Here is an 18,417-nt window from a genome sequence, read left to right on the forward strand (position 1 = left end):
TCACAACACCATCTGCACTGCACGGAAATGCCAACACAGAGGTGGGGTTTGGAAACGGAGCGAAAGCGGAGCCTGTCCTCAGGAAGACGGATGGAGCTGAGGCCGAAGGGGACCCTTGAATCTAGGATGGGGATGCTTCTGGGATGGTGAGCCTCACATCAGGTCTCATTGTCTGTGGGGTTAGCAAAGGGCCGGTGCTGTCGTTGCTATGCAGCGATCACTGCGCCCCACAGTGCCCACACGCTCCCCGATCCCTGAGTCAGCAGAAACCAAGATTCTACGGCCCTTGTTTCAAATGCTCCTTCCTCCCTCCCTCCTGGAAGCCCCTCCCTACCCCCCAGCTCACCTTCCAAGCCCTTCGCTTTGCAAACCGACTGACCGCTCTACTCCCTAGGCCCCAGGTTCGTGTTCCGATATTTTACATTTGTTTTGTACAATTTTATGACTTCTCATAAAATTCCGACAAAGAAAATCAATCATTTTAGAAGGGCCCCCTACGTCCAATCCCTAACACAGTTCTTTGCAAGTAGCAAGTGTCTGATAAATTCTTATATGGCATGTGAGGGAATAAAGAAACGAAAGCCTGAATGATATAGAAGTTATGAGAACCAAATTTTGGGGAAAAAAAGACATAGTTTTTAAATCCTAGATCCAGTAGGTAATAGCTCTCGCAAACATCTCCAGTCCTCCTCTGAGGCAGAGAGCTTATGACTATACCAGATCCCCTTGGCTGGTGTGAGAGTTGAATGAGAAAATGTCTGTAAGGTAGGATCTGACACATTAAATATTCTGCATATGGTAGATCTTATTGATACTTTTCTGCAAAGCTAATGCTCTGATCAGGTATGAAATGAAGTGTGACCAAAAACCCAACCTCCCACGATGTTCCCATCCAGCATACTCTTTGGGTTATTCTCCAGTTTTCTAGAAGATTTTTTTAAAATAATTTTTTTTCTTTCATAGTCATTTAAGAAATTCCAGTATGTTTTGGATCATCCAAATGTCAAGTGTAGAGTCGATTCCCCCACAGATGTCACTGAATGCATTTCTGCTTGTGTTCAGGCTCACGTTGGCTGTGACTTCTGTCACTCTTCTCATCAGTGAGAAAAGAGGTAAGACACAACACAGACATGATGTTCAAACGAGGGTTCACCTCGAGGAAAGTGGGGATTCAAGCAGTGAATATGGGAGAAGCACCAAGTCATTGTGGATTACAGGGAAAACAAGATCACCTGCTGTCACCTGTGTTCCCACACCAGGGTCACCTCAGTGTCCGAGAACAGCACCATCCATCACAGTGACTTACTGTTGTCGACTCGTTAATTTTATGACGCACCCACTCTAAAACAGGTACCCTGCTCTTCTCTGGGAATCTAGGACCCTGAGGCTCCGTTCGGGCGCACCTCTACATTCAACTAGAAAATAAAGACAGCAATATCCGGCTTTCCATAACAACAGTGTTACACACAGAGCTATTTAAGAGGCTGGAAAAAGTCAAGCTCGGTTTTCAGCCTGGGCTTTAAAGCGTGCCCCTCTGTGGCTGATTTCGGGGGTGGGGGGTTGGGGGGGTAAACACCACTTACGGTATGCGCATCCGTACACTTCTATCCGCATCCCGATCCTGCCCTTAGGGTTCCAGGCTAAGGGGAGGAAGCGCAGGAACCTGGCTTCGAAGGAAGGCTGCAGTCGGTAATGCACCACACTGTCCGCGTTTGTGTTTCCTGGAAAACCCTGGGAGAGAACAGAGAAAGGGATCAATGAGCCTGCAGAGCACGGAGTTCACGCTGTCACTTCTCATGCCAGTGACAGATGGAGGCTTCACTTTGTTAATATGTGAAAGGCTGCCTGCTTTATAGAAATGCTGCTACTGTTCGAGAGGGATGTGACAACCTTTCTTCAGGGCCTGGATTAGTCAGTCACCATTGTTCTAAGCTTTCCTTATTTGCAGGGTGATTTAAATTTCAGTGGCACCATGAAGCTGGCTATAAACCTGCTACCCTTGAAGGCTTGCTTTTGGAAAGTTGCTCTTGCCTTAAGCATTTCCCTAATCTCTAAGCAGTTAAGACGTTTACATGCAGTCCCACATCCAAGGCAATCAAGCACAATGATAACTTGCAGTTTGTGCAGCAAAAACCCTCCACTCTGGGATTTGCGAGCTGGAAGGGACCTAGACAGGGTTCTAGTTCAAAAGCCTTCATCTATAAATGCAAAACCAAAGTCTAAGAAAGTAGGAAGATTCTGCAGCGGTCGGATAGCTGTCATCCAGCAAGACTAGATTCCTGGGTTTCGGATTTCAATCCCAGTGTTCTTTGTGCGTGGTCAGTTGCCCCAAGTTAGCCGCACTCCGGGAGCCCCCGGGGGACCCACAAGATGGAGGGGTGCGCTTGCTCAGCCACAGGCACCTGGCCTCATGCTAGAAGGGGCCAGCATGAAAGCAGGGCAGGCTGGTAGGATGTGTGACGTGTTTCTCATGGCGTTGATGTCCATGTAAATATCTGCACATAGGGAAACCCTTCCCAAAGAGGGGGATGCTTCTGCATATACACACATTAATTACAGTTATGTAACTAACGATTTAATCAATTTTTTAAAAGGTAACACATACATGCAAGAAAAATTACAAAATGCAACACAGACTCCAACACACAGGAAGTGCATTCCCACGCAGCCTCTCCATCCTGTCCTGGCCACCCCTCTTGAACGGCGTTTACTGAGGTGTTCCGTACTTTTATGTGGGGGGGGGAGAAGGATGGGTTTCAGATGACATGAATTTAGTTATCCCCTCTCAGCGAATCGACCCCCCTCACCCCTACGGTCTTGCCCACGTTAGCATTAACGCCGGCACATCAATAGTCAATACTCAGGAAGCTGTAGGGTGCGTCAGAAGATCACAGCTCGTGTGTAAGCAATTCACCTGTGCCTGCGAAGTCCACTGAGATGCTTGGCTCCTCTGTCCTGCCACCTGAGCCCCAGAACTCCTCTAGCCTCCCTTGGAACAGGGTTTCAACGGGCTCTTTCTGCTCTAAGCATTTTAGAGCCTGAGCTTTGTATCCCTTTTAAAATTGACTCCATCAATTCTTCATCCATCTCTTCATCAATTTTCCCAGATGGCCTATGCAATAGCGAAACCATAACAGCTTAAGGTTTTCCTAATCTTAACACAGCATCTTAATAGAAAATGTTGGCCCATCCAAGGACCTTACCAGTTTATGCTCTGAAAACAAAGAGTTAGAGCCCCAGCTATGGTGTGTCTCTTTTAAAATCTAACGTCAAATGTTAAATCTGTCTAAATGCTATCCGTTCTTGGAACCCGCCATCAAAAGTTCAAGTTCTGCACTCTTTGATCTCTCCAAGTTTTATCATCCAGAGAGTCAAAGATGTTCTCGTAATACTCCTTCGTATGATAGTAATAAAATTAGGGAACAAAAGACCTGAACCTTTCTTATGCTCACTTGCACTAGAAGGACAGACTCCGCTACCTGCCTGCAGTTAAAACAGTCAGATATAATCGTGCAGCACGGGAGCAAAGCTCTTAGTTCAGCCAAGAAGGATGCCTGCCTCGTCGTTTTGCTTTGTGAAACACTAGACCTGGCTTGACAACCAAACCCAACCAAACCAAGCCCAATCACCACTCAGGCTTGTAAGCCATAACAAGCATGTATGAAGAGATGGAACTAAGAATATAGAAAACTCAAATGCAATGGCAGTGCCAGTCTCAGACACTATGATCCTTCCTCTCGGCCAGTGAATGAAACATCAGCTGGGAGGCCCTTGGTCGTCTCTCTCTTTCTCAGTGAAAGTGTAATCTTTGCCAGACATCACCTATTTTTCAAGGGTTAGCAACTGTTATGCCGAGATCAGGTAAACCCTTTCCACTGCCGCCATGCTCCGAACGGGAAGTTGGGAATGTGCTCTCCCCACCCCAACCCTCCTGCTGGAACCACAGGATGGCCTGCACAGGAGCTGCACTGTACCAACGCCACCACTTTCCAGCACACGGTCTTAGCTATTATTATGGGTTGTCAGCCACACTTCCTTCACCTACAAAACCAGCTTGGTCAAACCTAACCCTAAATTTTGAGGTGCTACTAAGTGAGATAATATCTGAAAAGTCATGTTCCCACACCTGCATGGAGGTAGGCGGTCCACGAGCACTGGCCACTGGGGCCGTGGCCTTGGCTGCCATTTTGGGTATTGTGGGCGCATGTGGCAGAAGAAGCTCATCTGTCAAACTGCATCCTGCTACTTACATCCTGACTCAGGTTCAATACCCAAGACATGTAGATCAATACTCAAGGGAGGGACATCGGTTCCTACATTCACTGTGAAGCCAAAATTGTAATTCAACCTAAGAACTGAAGTCAATATTTATTTGAGTGTAACTGACAAAAATTTTTAACCTCAGTATAAACCGTATAATGAAATGATTTCCTAGGAAGGATACTTTAACAGATTGTTTTATTTTCCTTGGATATCATGACTACCTTCTGAAGTACTGTGTTTATTGGATATCAGTCCTCAACACTGTACTTCAGACTGTGATGACGATGCCATGCAGGAAAGGAATTTCCGGTTCTGTTTTAATAGAATTTAGACAGAATACTATTTAAGAAATATTTCAAGTGACAATAGTGTCTTCATAGTCTATGAAAAGAGGAGATTCAGAAAGCACTCTTTACAACTTCTGAGAATCTGCATACAAAACAAAACATTCGTCACGTATAATTTTAATTATATTCCAATACTTGGAATGTATGTATGTGTATACATCTATGCAATTATCTTTATTCACTCTAATTTTAAGGCATTACATTATTCTCGTCTTACGTAGAACTATCAACACTCCCTTTGGGTACAAATCAATAATACATTTCTTCAAAGATACAGAAATTAAATGAAATGAGTTTGGCACAGGGGGGATCCCTACTAGCATGGCCCTCTCACTTTTGGGGCTCATTACTGAAATGATCCCATATATTTTTGCAAAGTCAATGTTTATCTCTAAAGAGGTGATACAATCTATTCTTTGCCTTACATACTTTTGCTTTGGTGTTTCCAGGACAGACGTGGATTCACAGGCCACACGAAGGCTGGCAGGAACAAAGGCTCACTCTCTGTTCTCATAAGTGGGAAGGTAAAGACCCCATCTTTCCCATCTCTCGTTACAGGAGCGACCTTGGGGAAGCCCTCATTTTTGTGTGTAAAGAACAAGAAAACCTCTCTTACAATTTAGATGAGTTAGTGTAACGAGGTTCACGGGCTTGTCTTTCTGGCACCCCTCTCAGCTCGCCTAGCATTAAGAAACAAACCAACAAAACCCTCCCCACTATTGATCACCAGGAACACTTCGGTTGGACATGGACTCAATATTCAATCACTTTAAAGGCATCACAATTGAATGTTTCATCCACTATTAGGGACAGAAGATGTCTGATGAAGTCTTCCGTTTCCACGTTAGCTATATTGAAGGCAATCCGAGTCCGCAGCTTGGGCTCCACTCACGTGCTATAAATGTGTTTCCAAAATAATTTGTTTTCGGAATCGATGGCCTTCTGAAAAGCTGCCAACTCTGCAATGAGTTCAGTTAGCAGTCACATGAGTAGGATCTAAATCATGAGAAAGGATCGTTAGGAGGCTCACGTGGAGCCGTGTAACGTGAGTCATCACAATTTTGCGTTAAAGTCAACAAATGACCTTCGAGTTGCCTATTACGTATTTGTTATTTTAGGTTTTAAATATCTGTGTCCTAGGAAAGGCTTTTATATCAATCCCTTATTTCAAGATATAAGTGACATTGCTTATAGAAATAGGTCTCAGTGATTTTAAAAATAAATAAATATTAAGCCTCTACTCTGGGTCCCTAGGAAATCCGAGCTTCATTATTCACTCATGCTGTTCATTTTATTTTAAGACCTCTGAGGTAGGAGGGAGGATGTTGCTGGGATTAAGAGAGTGTGCAGGAATCCCCGAGCTCTAATTCTGGCTATTTTAATTAAGGAGCCATGATGGTCTTGGCCAAGATGCTTAAATCTCCCCACATCTCAGCTTCTTCATGAGTAATGGGGGAATAATAGTAATTATTGTTATTATTAAAAATAATATTTTTCCCTGTTATTTCCAGAGGCTCACGGACCATGAAAGGATGTACTAAAATTATTTCCTATAGTTAGACCATGTAAAAGTTGTACTCAGGTGCTTTAAAGTAAATGTTCTTGTTGTAATTTATTTTTAGTATTTGAGTGCACTAGAAAGTACTATAATATTTATATATAAATAAAACAAGGAAAGTATCCTCCTTCTCCTTTAGCTTTATTGCGTGAACTGGATTGAGAGGTCAAATGTATGACCTGGAAGAAGTGGCTCACCCCTTGAGATCTCAGTTAACCAGGTGCTTTGCGCCAGGTGAACACTAAAGTTTTAACTTGTGCAGATGCGTTGACTTCAACAGTGTTCTAGAAAGTGAACGAGTAATCTCTCTTCTCACTTAAAACAAGCGAACATGTACCTCACGTGCACTTAAAAGATCTGCTTGTGTGTAATCTGCATGTATCAATGCACAGAATATGTACCTTACAGGCGTGTATGCAATATCTTCTGATGGGAAAATCTCAATGTGTTGGAAAAAGTATGCACTTAATACTTATTAAGTAGTGGAAGCAAGTCACAAAATCAAACCAGTAACTGAGCAAAAAGACACAACCACCTCTCTGTGTCCCAGCACCTTCCCCCACTTCGAGACGGAACCCGTCCTGTGACTGAGCACAGCTACCCTACACAGAAACCCACAGTGCCTGGCCCTGGAATCATCCACACCCCAGGGCCAATGTCGATGCAGGAAACAGGGTCCCAAATGCTGCTCTTCATTAACGTGCTTTTGCTATCTGTGCTGTATTAAAAAGGGCAATGGCAACATTACCAAAATATTGTTGAAATAACGTATTTTTAAAACACATTGCTGAGTTGTAGGCTTTTACTGTTTAGTTTTACCTTCTGCTTGAAATATGAACCCAGGACAGAAGACAGGTTCCCTTGACTCTGCAGTAAAACTAATGTGGATTTCTCAACACTCTTCCCTTCCCAATCTTCCTCAGTGATCAGGAGAAATACATTTTATAAGATATCTGAAAGGCCCATTAGTGTTTGCAAAGAAGTTCAAAGTAGAGAAAAAGAAAAAAAAATTTTTTCCAATAGCAACAAGATCATACTTGAAAAACAACGTATGGTTATTGGAAACAATACCAGAATATCACACTAAGTGTGTGATATGATACACAGCATAAGCTTATTTTGTGAAAACTGAATTAGCTTTCAGTATTTCAAGAGTGACACAAAACAGTAAAATGAGTATTGCCAGTGTTATAAGAAATGCCTCAAATGAGCATTTAATAGTGTACATCTCCTATCAGCAACTTGAAGGAATTAAATAAGCTAACTGAATGAAAAGAATTAAATATAACATTTAAACTGGACTCTAGGCATAGTTTTGAAGGCATTCCTTAACAATTCAGGTTATATACGTTCAAAATAGTGATATATCAAATAGGTTATTTGTACAAAATTTAGGAAGATTTCTCATTGAGAAGTACCAGTGACTTAAAGTGAAATCAGAATGTACTTAATTCAACATTAAAATACTTCATAAAGTAGGAGTTCATCTAACTTACTGTGATGGGCTGAATTGTGTGCCCCCCACAAACTCATATGTGGAAGCCAGAACTCACAGTACTTCAGAACATGACTGTGTTTGGAGACAGGGTCGATAAAGAGGTGATTAAGGTAAAATGAGGCCCTTAGAATGAGTCCTAATCCACTGGGTTGCTACAAGAGGAAATCTGGATGCACCGAGTGACCCCAGGGAACATGCACGTGGAGGGAAGACCACCTGAGCACCCAGCATCAGTTACAGCACGATAAACTAGGGGAAAAAAAACTTCACACTAGTGTTAGACATCTTGAACAAAAACTCCATTTTTAAATAATTTCTGAGGGAGAGTGAATACCACTGAGCAACTAAATAAATGCTTCTAAACCATTCTATGTGGATTTTCATTTCTTTCAAGAGGCTAACTGCCAGGGTGCCTGGCTAGCCCAGAGAAGCGTGTGACTCTTGATCTTAGGGTCAGGAGTTCGAGCCCCACATTGGGTGTAGAGATTAAATAAACAAACAAAAAAATAAATAAACTTTAAATAAATGCATATTTTTAAGAAAGAGGCAAACTGCCCATTTTAATATAGGGGAACAAACAAACATTCCTGCAGCAGTGGAATGAAAATTTTTTCCATTCAAAATTTTCTTCTCCAATCAGATATTTGGATTTATCCTACACTCTGTTTATAAGGCAAACATACTTACCATCCCAAGATTTTGCTGTCGTATATACAAAAAATAAAAGTCATTTCTGAGTGATAGTCATAATTCTGCATTCAAAGGAAGTGTTAACTTATATAGGATTTAGCCAAATAAGTTTAAAATTGCATCAAGATCAAATAGCTGTTTTTCAACTAATTGTCTATGTAAAGTTGTTTTGGTCGTTTCAGTAACCTTCCCCCAAAAAATGTTCTTTTCTTAGCATTTTAAATTTAAGTGAGCAATACTGTGAAACCAAAATGATTAGGGTCACTATGAGTTCAAAAATAATTCTAACACAAGAATTATGCTTAGAATAGGATAAAAGAAATACATCTCTGAAAAGTAAGTTGAAATAAATATGAAAAGTAAGTTGAAAAATTTGCTACACATACTTGCCATTTCCTAGGGATGATACAAGGCTGTGGGGGCCAGAGCAGAGGTAAGACAATTCTCCATGGGTTTCTTCCATTTCCGCACATCTTACAAAGAGAAGCCCTGACTATCTTTTATTCTGAACTGTCTTTCAAGGACATTTATATAGAAAGCAGCCTTGTAAGACCATTTTTTTTTCTTCCAGGCAAAGGGCAGGCATGCTTCCTGCACAAAAGATTCAGGTTCCCTAAGCTCCTGTAATGTAACCCCCTGCATGTGCAGGCATCCATCTGGGCCTACAAACATGGCGCACGTGTGATGTAGAGTCAAGGAGAACCAAGGCCGGGATGTGATGCTGCCTGCCAGGCTTTCTGAATAACTGAGTCAGGCACACACTCCCCTGTCTCTGACCCAGGAGTCTCTTGTCTTCTCCAGCATTCAGGAAACGGGCAGTCTAACTTGACGCAAATAGAGCAAAAGCTCAGACATCTCACAGTTGTGGATGGGAAGTTTAAAGTTCATCTCCCTGCAGACTTCTTAGAGAAAGTGTAGGAAAAGGCATAGGACTAGATAATCTATTTAATTCAAGCTGCTATGCAAACATTTATATATTTTAATATATCTATTATGTTGCGCTCTTTTGTTTGCTTTTATTAATGCGTGGTTACAAATTACTTTTTTATTTTTAAACACTATGTGTTACATTTCTTAATAAAAAATACCCAGAAAAAGAAAAGTGTGGTGTGTGTTCTCACTAGCAAGAAAACCCCTGTTGACATGGAAAATAAACGATAAACATAGATGGCTTTGGCTAGAAAAGTCAAATAGTACAGCAAAGCTTAACATGCAGAAGTCACGCTTTCTGCCCGCCCCTAGTTAGCCAGTGTTTATGGTTTATTATAATTATCTTCTGCATTTACTGCTTCCCACCAGAACTTTTTTCTCTTCTTTCAGATTTTCTAGTAGGGATTCCGTGATTAGAGACAGGGCAGACATGAGGTCCCCAGCTTAGTCATAGCAGGTGCCATCCCTCTGCCACAGGATCCTTCCTATCTTTAACAGTGTTCTAGAGAAGCTCCAGCCGACATCCCAGGCACTGGGCAAAATATTAGCAAATACGCAGCATCCCTCCCCCGAGAAGGGAAACGTGCTGGATTCACAAGACACCCGTCCTGTCACCCGGAGACACCCCTCCTCCCTTCTCCAAAAGGGATGCAGGGAGGAGAGATCCGCCCAGGTCCCAATCTTTGGAAAGGCAGATCAGGAGCTCATGTTTGGTTTAATCACTTAGAAGCCGGATCAACTGAAGTCACTTTTGTGAACTGCTTACCACTCATTTTTAATCAACATGTGGCATAATAAAAAACCATGCATCTCATTAACTAGACATCTCATTTGCTCAATGACAAGTTTTGCTACGCTATATTCTACTCCCGTAATTTGTCTCCACGGTTTGTCTCTGCAGTAAAATTTCCACCTACATAAAATTTTACAGAATTGGAAGAAAGCTACATTATGTTCTATGTGCAATTCAGATCTTTTCCATTCCAAAATGTTTACCTCTGTGTTTCAGTATGTTTGATGATCTCATTTATAATCTCAGGGTGTGTTCTGGACTCCTTAAAAATGCAGACTAGGCTAGAACCCTGAAATTTCAGAGTCACAGGGGATGATGGTATTATGCACTGAGTACCTGTTAGTGTCAGGGACGAAAGACCTCCCGGCTCTTTTAGAGGCCCTAGAATAAACTGATGAGAGGCAGATTAATAGGAGAAAAAGTGTGTTCGTATAAACGGGAGTGAACAAGAGAAGAAGACAGCTCCCTATGTGGTTAAAGTTGGAGCCTTATAGACCTCATTTAGCAGGGAAAGAGGAAGGAGACAGGACTTCTAAGAAAACCATTTAGCAGGGCAAGAGGAAGGAGACAGGACTTCTAAGGAAAGTACAAAGTTTCTTTAGGAAAGACAAATAGGTTTTAGGGAGAATGAACCAGAGATGGGGAAGTCTGTGATAATATTTGTTTATGCAGGTGAGAGTGGTCTCTCTGGTTCTGTACCATGAAATTCCGTGGAGAGGATTTGTGGTAGGTTTATCTCCATCTCTCTCCTGGGAGTGGATCCGCCTAAAGCAGGATCTCTGCAAGGAGCCACCTCTCAGAAGTGGCTGCTTCTAGTCAGATTAGTGCCACAAAGGCTTCTTTCTGCAGCTGCTCATTCCCCAATGCCTTCAGTTTAAAATAATCTTCATGCCAATTCTGGGGTTCAGAGTGGGTCCCCCCAGTAAGAGCTCCTCCCCCTGTGTCTTCACCATGGGCTCCCCCGTCTGCAACCCCCTGAGACCGTGCCTGCTCTTTACTTTCCACAGATGAGAAAACTGGCTCAGAGGTCCTGGGTCATCTGCCTCAGGAGCCAGCTGGCCAGCGGGTTCCTACCCAGGGCTGTCTGACCCCAAGCCCAGGCTCTTAGCCCTTTGAGATGCGACCACTCGAGAGACCTCAGAGTGCGGCTAGATCCAACCCGCCTTGTGTGGGTCAAGACATTTGGCCACCTCACTGCCAACCACTAACTGTGAGATCTTGGCCAATTTCTTTAGCCCATTTGTGCCTGTAAAACGGTAATAGTACTCACGTCAGAAGCTTGCTGTGGGGAACAGTGTCCAGCACTGAGGAAGTGCTAAGTATCTACTTATCATCTTACCAGTTACTTATTATCACTTACTTAGTAGACATCAAGGTGTTCTCATCAAATATTCGGAAACTAAGTATTGACTTCACATGGTCCATCCTTTCCATATTGATAGGCATCTAAGTAGTTGTTGATGTTTGGCTGTTACGAACCCTGCTGCGGTGACCATGAACGCCTCAGTGCATCTAGGGCAGGGGGAAGAGTGTCCCGATTTGAGGAATTCTGAAATACAGATTCCTACGAATAGTATTTCTACCTGAAGCTTGGGCACACGCTGCTATGTGATCACTTTTCCCCTCTACGACAGAGGAGCTTTCGTATGCATCATCCCAAGTCCATTTCTGATGGTATTTTGCCACTAGGCAACAGAAGACCATCCATTTCCAAAATCTCATGGAATTCACATTGACTGAAAATTTTGTTTTGTTATCAGCCTCTTTGCTGGCTTGAACCAGACAGACATCCATCTGAAGAAAAGGAGCTGACCTGTGCTAAGATCTGACTATTTCCAGGACACTAAATGTGATTTTTTTTTCATAAGCAAGATCTCAATAAATCCATACCATGACCCTGTGTGTGAGGGTTAATCAGGCTGTTTTTTATGGAAAGAAAGAAAAACAGAAGCTCAGATCAGGCAACTTTCTTTGCCAAGCTTTACAGCAAAGGGTAGAGAAAGGGGTCAGGCCCCAGGATGCCCGCCTCTGAGACTGAGGGTGGAAGATTTTTGGAATAACATACACCTCACTAGGGCACGGGCTGGGAGAAAGCCGCTTACTGACGGGGGGCTTTATCTACACAGACTTCAAGGTTTTCCTACCAACAAGGACTGCCGAGTGATGGAAACACTAAGTAGGAATTCTCAGGAAAAAACTCCCAAGAAAGAAACTTCAAGAGTAGGATGCTGAGTTACTCTTTGTCTTAAGTCAATCCTTCATCTGTCTCATGCCTTCAACATCCCGTCAGCACGCTGAGGGTTTGGACCGATGGGCTCAGAAGCCCTACCAACTCTGGCTAAAAGAAAGACCCATGACAAGATTTTACCAATTCTCAAGAGTTTAAAGGACAACAGTTAGAACCAAGATTCTGCATCAGAAGAAGGCAGGGACATCTGGGGAGAAAGGTACAGCTTAGACCCTCACAGGCTTGCTTTGCATGGAAAGGAAGGGAGAGAGTTCTGGAACTCCTCCCCCTCAGCATCCACATACCATCCCTCCTTCACGCAAGACCTACCACCAGGGAAAGCAAACAGACAAACAAAACATGTGGAAAGGCTGCGCCAGGGTACGAGGTTTCTACACCACTATTTCTAAGTTAGTATTACGGTCTTACAATACCTCACTTTTATTGTTTCAGTGTCTCTGCTCTGAGAACATTTCAGAGAAAATTCTTAAGTGAGCATTCAAGTGAAGCCATAAAAATGTTCTCTACTGTGATCAAGTGGGTATTTTAACGATTTATAATTACGCTGCTAACGTAGAAAATGCTCCATGCCTCCCCAGCTGGGCTTGTTAGGAGTCAGACAGATTCATGAATGTGTGCAATCTCTATTATATTTCTGTCCGAGGCTATTTTTCTTAAAAATGTTTATAGCTGCTTAAGCAGTGATTTAGAAAAAATACTTTGACTACTTTTTTTCACTTTAAATACCCACTTCAAATATCGTAGAAATATTAAAAGATATAATTCTCCTGTCCTCCTGCCTCGAAGCTTTTCAGTTTGTGTTTCTGAGTACGCTACGCATTGAAAGTGACATAAATGTGGTAGGTGTCCTGATACAAAGATGGTGTTGTCCATTCGATGCCGGTTTCTCGAAGGTTCGATTAAGCACAGAGGAGCAGCTGACAGCCTCCGCTGCTTCTGTACGGGCTCTGTCCCATCACTGACCTGCCTGCCCTACTCTGTGCTACCAACAGTTTACGGGACCGCTGGAGTCTATCTTCTGCGATTCCCGGCTTCTCAGCTACACCCACTGGGAGAGCCCTGGACACCACAGGATCTGCCCACAGAGCCCTACCATGGCCCAGGAGAGTGACAGGGAAGATCAAGGCAATGGGAACGCTCAGCACTGCTGCCCCTGGGCTCCCTCCGCCCCGCCCCCCCCCCCGGGCAGCACCCCACCTCGGCTCCTGGCCACCCACTCCGAGGACACAGTGGTGGACGCCTGCAAACTAGGGTTCCAAGAGCCTACTTCCCACATTTGACATACAGGTAATCTTAGTGAGGCAGTGATGGATTGCTGAAGGAAATAATGTTTGTTAAGTAGATCTAATTCAGAGTTCCTGACTGTCGGCGTGGCGTCTGTGCCTAAATCTTTTAAACTTCTTGAACTTCCATTCTTTCTATGCAAAATCGAGGCGACAGTGATTGCCCTGGCTATCCCCCACCATGGAGGGAAGGTGTGTCCGTGATTTATAGATTGAGAGAAAGCACACGAATTCCATGGCCAGTGATCTGTGGACCAAGGCCAGGTAGGAAGACAGAAGTAAAAGAAGGAACAAAAACAGAAAGATGAGGTGCTCTTTTCTTTCAGACAATAATAAATGCACTGAGAAGTCTGAGAAGTGCCAGGAGCTGGAGTCCAGAGCCCGGTGGACACCACGGACACCAGAGCAGAATGTCACACACCTCAGTTCCACGTCACCATTAACTAACAGAACGCGTTTGCTCTCCATCAGTTTCAAGTGACAAAAGACGGTTTATATGTTTTGGAACTGTACTGGGCAATGTCAGAGTCTTGGTTCTCTTACCTGGGGAAGGAAAATAAGGTTGAAAATGAGAATAAAGAGTGAAGACGACTGGATCGTAAATTGTTAACACTTCTTATTTCCCTGATGACTCAACATCCCCACGCAGAGGCTGTGAGCCCCTTCCCGGGCACATCAGGGTGGTCAGGCTGGCTCCTGTCTCAAGTTCCCCCTCTCGCCCTCCCCTGTCCGTGACTCAGGGACGTCCAAACACACCAGTGAAATCCCCTCAAGGCTTTGTGTTCCATCCCAACGCCAATACAGGTACCTGCCCAGGGGTTCTCACTGGCACAGCTCTGTACCTGCTGGGTAAGGCCCCCTCCTCGGGGCACCTGCCAGCAGCCACCAGCGAGGAATGCCGGCTGTGCCTCCTGCCCTGGCACCTGTGAATGGAACAACTCCTGGCATTCCTTAGCTTTCCTGAGTGTAATTTCCACAACCAAGCTAGAATGCTCCTTAAAGACCCCACAAGGGGGACTGAACTCCCCCACTCACAACGCAGTTATACTGGCAGAAAACAGAATTTTCATTACAAATATATGCGGTCCGGGAAAGCTAAATGATTTACTAACCCAGAGTTCTAGAAGGTCTCACTGCATCCTAGATACCTGATAATCTCAGAGAGCCTCTTTCCTGGACAGTGGATCGCAATAGTTCAGTTTCTCTCCCCCCCCATCCTTCTTTCTCTGCTCAGGACTAACCTTGTTCTCATGACCACCAGCCATGGCTTATGACTAGTAAATTTCTACCGTGTAAACTGCACTAGAATGAGGACCGTGGGCAACAAGTGATTTAGGCAGAAGAAGTCGTACTTCTGCCATAGTCTTTTAAAACACTAAATAACTTTTTATTTTTATTTTTTATAATAATTTTTTATTATGTTATGTTAGTCACCATACAGTGCATCCTTAGTTTTTGATGTAGTGTTCCATGATTCATTATTTGTGTATAACACCCACTGCACCATGCGATATGTGCCCTCCTTACTACCCATCACTGGCCTATCCCAATCCCCCACCCCTCTCCCCTCAGAAGCCCTCAGTTTGTTTCCCAGAGTCCATAGTCTCTCATGGTTCATTCCCCCTTCTGTTTACGCCTCCCTTCATTCTTCCCTTCCTTCCCCTACTGATCTTCCTGCTATTTCTTATGTTCCATAAATGAGTGAAACCATATGATAATTGTCTTTCTCTGCTTGACTCATTTCACTTAGCATAATCTCCTCCAGTCCCCTCCATGTTGCTGCAGATGTTGGGTAATCGTTCTTCCTGATGGCTGAGTAATATTCCATTGTATGTATGGACCACATCTTCTTAATCCAGTCATCTGTTGAAGGGCATCTCGGCTCCTTCCACAATTTAGCTATTGTGGACAATGCTGCTATGAACATTGGGGTGCCTATGGCCCTTCTCTTCACTACGTCTGTCTCTTTGGGGTAAATACCCAGTAGTGCAATGGCTGGGTCATAGGGTAGCTCTATTTTTAACTTTTTGAGGGACCTCCACACTGTTTTCCAAAGTGGGTGTGCCAACTTGCATTCCCACCAACAGTTTAAGAGGGATCCCCTTTCTCCACATCCTCTCCAACATTTGTTGTTTCCTGCCTTGTCTATTTTTGCCATTCTAACTGGCGTAAAGTGGTTTCTCAATGTGGTTTTGATTTGAATTTCCCTGATGGCTAATGATGTTGAACATTTTTTCATGTGTCTGTTAGCCATTTGCATGTCTTCATTGGAAAAGTGTCTGTTCATATCTTCTGCCCATTTTTTGATTTGATTATTTGTTTCCTATGTATTGAGTTTGAGAAGTTCTTTGTAGATCTTGGATACCAGTCTTTTATCTGTAGTGTCATTTGCAAATATCTTCTCCCATTCCGTGGGTTGCCTCTTAGTTTTTTTGACTGTTTCCTTGGCTGTGCAGAAGCTTTTTATCCTGATGAAGTCCCACGAGTTCATTTTATCTTTTGTTTCTCTTGCCTTTGGGGATGTGTCATGAAAAAAGTTGCTGTGGCCGATGTCAAAGAGGTTGCAGCCTATGTTCTCCTCTATGATTTTGATGGATTCCTGTCTCCCATCGAGGTGGAAAAAAGACAGATTCTTCAATAAATGGTGCTGGGAAAATTGGACAGCTATATGCAAAAGAATGAAACTGGACCACTCTCTCACACCATACACAAAGATAAGCTCCAAATGGATGAAAGACCTAAGTAACTTTTTAAAACGTGAATTGGGAGATGTCGGGAACATCATCTAGCACAGGTGGATATGCGACTCCATCTGTGCGGTGTGTCCCTCAGATCCTTCATGACCCATGATTTATTTTAAGAAGACATTGTGTGCTAAGTAAATGTAATTTAACTTACATAATTTTGGAATGCTTTATGAAAGGGACAATCACACTTCCCAATATTATCTTTTTATTATTATGAAAAGGGTCCGTTTGACCTTTGCTCAATATTTATTCGAGTGTGATTGTTAGGTCTCGTTTTACTAAATTAGATGAACCATAAAGCTCTGGGATATCGTAGCATCAGCAATTCAGAAGTCATCACTGCAGCTTAAATGTGAACACGCTCAGAGGGGATCTCAGTGCATCACCGGGCCCTCGGGGACTGTAACAGTGTGCTTGTGAATGTATTCACCATATGCTCATATCACATAGGACTTTTCAGTCTTAGAATGAATGGGTTTTGTGAATTCAAAATTATTCTTCAAAAGTTGCCATAGCTGTCCTTGCCTTTCATCATCACAATGATGATTTGGCACTAGGAATACTGTAAAATATTTTACATCAGCCCTGCCCAACCACCAATGATTAAACTACGATAGGCTCTATACATAGCGAATCATTTTAAAAGATTATATGCTATGAGATGACAGCTGCTTACACCTGGAAATGCAGTAAATACTTTCCTTACAAGATTCCGATGACTGACAGGTGAGAAAACACAGCCGGCACCTAGTGCAAGGCCGGGAGCTGGGCTCTCAGGGCTGCACAGGCTGGTGCTGCGGGCTGGGAACCAGCACCACCTGGTTCCGGAGCCGCCTCCATGTCTGCAGGAAAACGCAGCAGGTGCATTCGCGGGAAGTCCCGCAAGGCTCCCTGGAGGAAGAGGCAATGGATGCGGGGCTTTCACAGCAGGGAGTGCTTCTTAAACAGAAGCCAGGAGAGGAGGGGCAACTGGGGCAGAGCGCACCTGCAGGGAAGGCACTGAGCTGGAAAGAGGCCGCGAGGGGACTGCAGGATGCCCCAGGGAACTTGGCAGACGTTTAGGAAAAGAGTTGGCTGGGGGGATGAGCCCGGAAGCCTGGTTAGGACGCCACACTGTGAGAGGCCCTGAGTGTCCAAGCCAGGAAGGGCGACGGTGGTCCCCAGGCCAGGGGAACCCAGGGAGGCTTTGGGGCGCAGACGCCCACCTGCTCTGGTGGGACGACACCGCAGGGCCCGGAGCGGGGCTTGGGAACCTGGACCAGGAATCTATTTTTACAGACTGCATCTGAACTGAAGCTAACTAGTGATCAGGAGTGAGTTAAAATAGAGACCATCTCATTTGGAAGGAGATCGGTTCTTGAAGGTTACAAGTTGGTTTATCTCCTGGGGCACAGTCAGGCTTGCTTTTGTTGTTGTTGGGTTTCCCTTCTTTTCGGACCAGCTACAGTGAAATCAGGGTCGGGGCAGAGTTCCTGTCACTAACTCGTTGTGGATGGGGGCTGCGGTAAGCAGGGTCCCCATCTCCTAGTGTGGATGGGGCTCGTCCAGGGCTCCCTGGGAGGAGGGTTGGCACCCTGAGAAACTTGCGTGGATCCCAAGTCCTCGACCCTCTCCAGCCTGAGGTCAGAGAGGGGGGCTGTCCCTCCTTCCTCTGGAGGGGGCGCCCTGGGGTGGAGCTCTGAGAGGTGACCTGAGGACCTGTCCCTTCTCTGCCAGTGGCCTCCCTGCTGGTGCTTGTTAGGGTCCCTGGGCTGTGAGGATGGGCCCCACAGAAGTGGTCATTTAGTGAGTCCTCGAGACCACGCTGCTCCAGCCAGGTGAGGGTCACCTCTAGATGGCCCTCTGGAAACATCAGATAGGAGATAAGTGTGGGTCCCTGAAAATGGGCCTGAAGGAGGAGGTGCTGGAGGAGGGGTTTGCACAGCCAGCAACAGAGGCACACAGGACATGGCCGGGAGGTCAGTAGGGACACGTGAGGAGCCGGCTCTGAATGCTGCGTCCCAGCCGTGATTGCAGCTTTCTGTCAGTGTCACATGCTGGCCACAAACCTCCCCTGAGGA

General features: G+C 44.4%; 1 protein-coding gene across 1 annotated transcript in view; it reads right to left on the minus strand.

The window, feature by feature from the left end:
- Positions 1-18,417, minus strand: part of LOC103663318 (contactin-associated protein-like 3) — a 133,806-nt gene that overhangs the window by 93,646 nt on the left and 21,743 nt on the right. Inside the window, exon 2 of the mRNA XM_040620317.1 lies at positions 1,584-1,731. Coding sequence (XP_040476251.1) covers positions 1,584-1,731 — 148 coding nt within the window. The remainder of the gene's footprint in view (positions 1-1,583; positions 1,732-18,417) is intronic.

Source organism: Ursus maritimus, unplaced genomic scaffold, assembly GCF_017311325.1.
Source record: "Ursus maritimus isolate PB19 unplaced genomic scaffold, ASM1731132v1 scaffold_34, whole genome shotgun sequence".
Taxonomy (NCBI): Eukaryota; Metazoa; Chordata; class Mammalia; order Carnivora; family Ursidae; genus Ursus; species Ursus maritimus.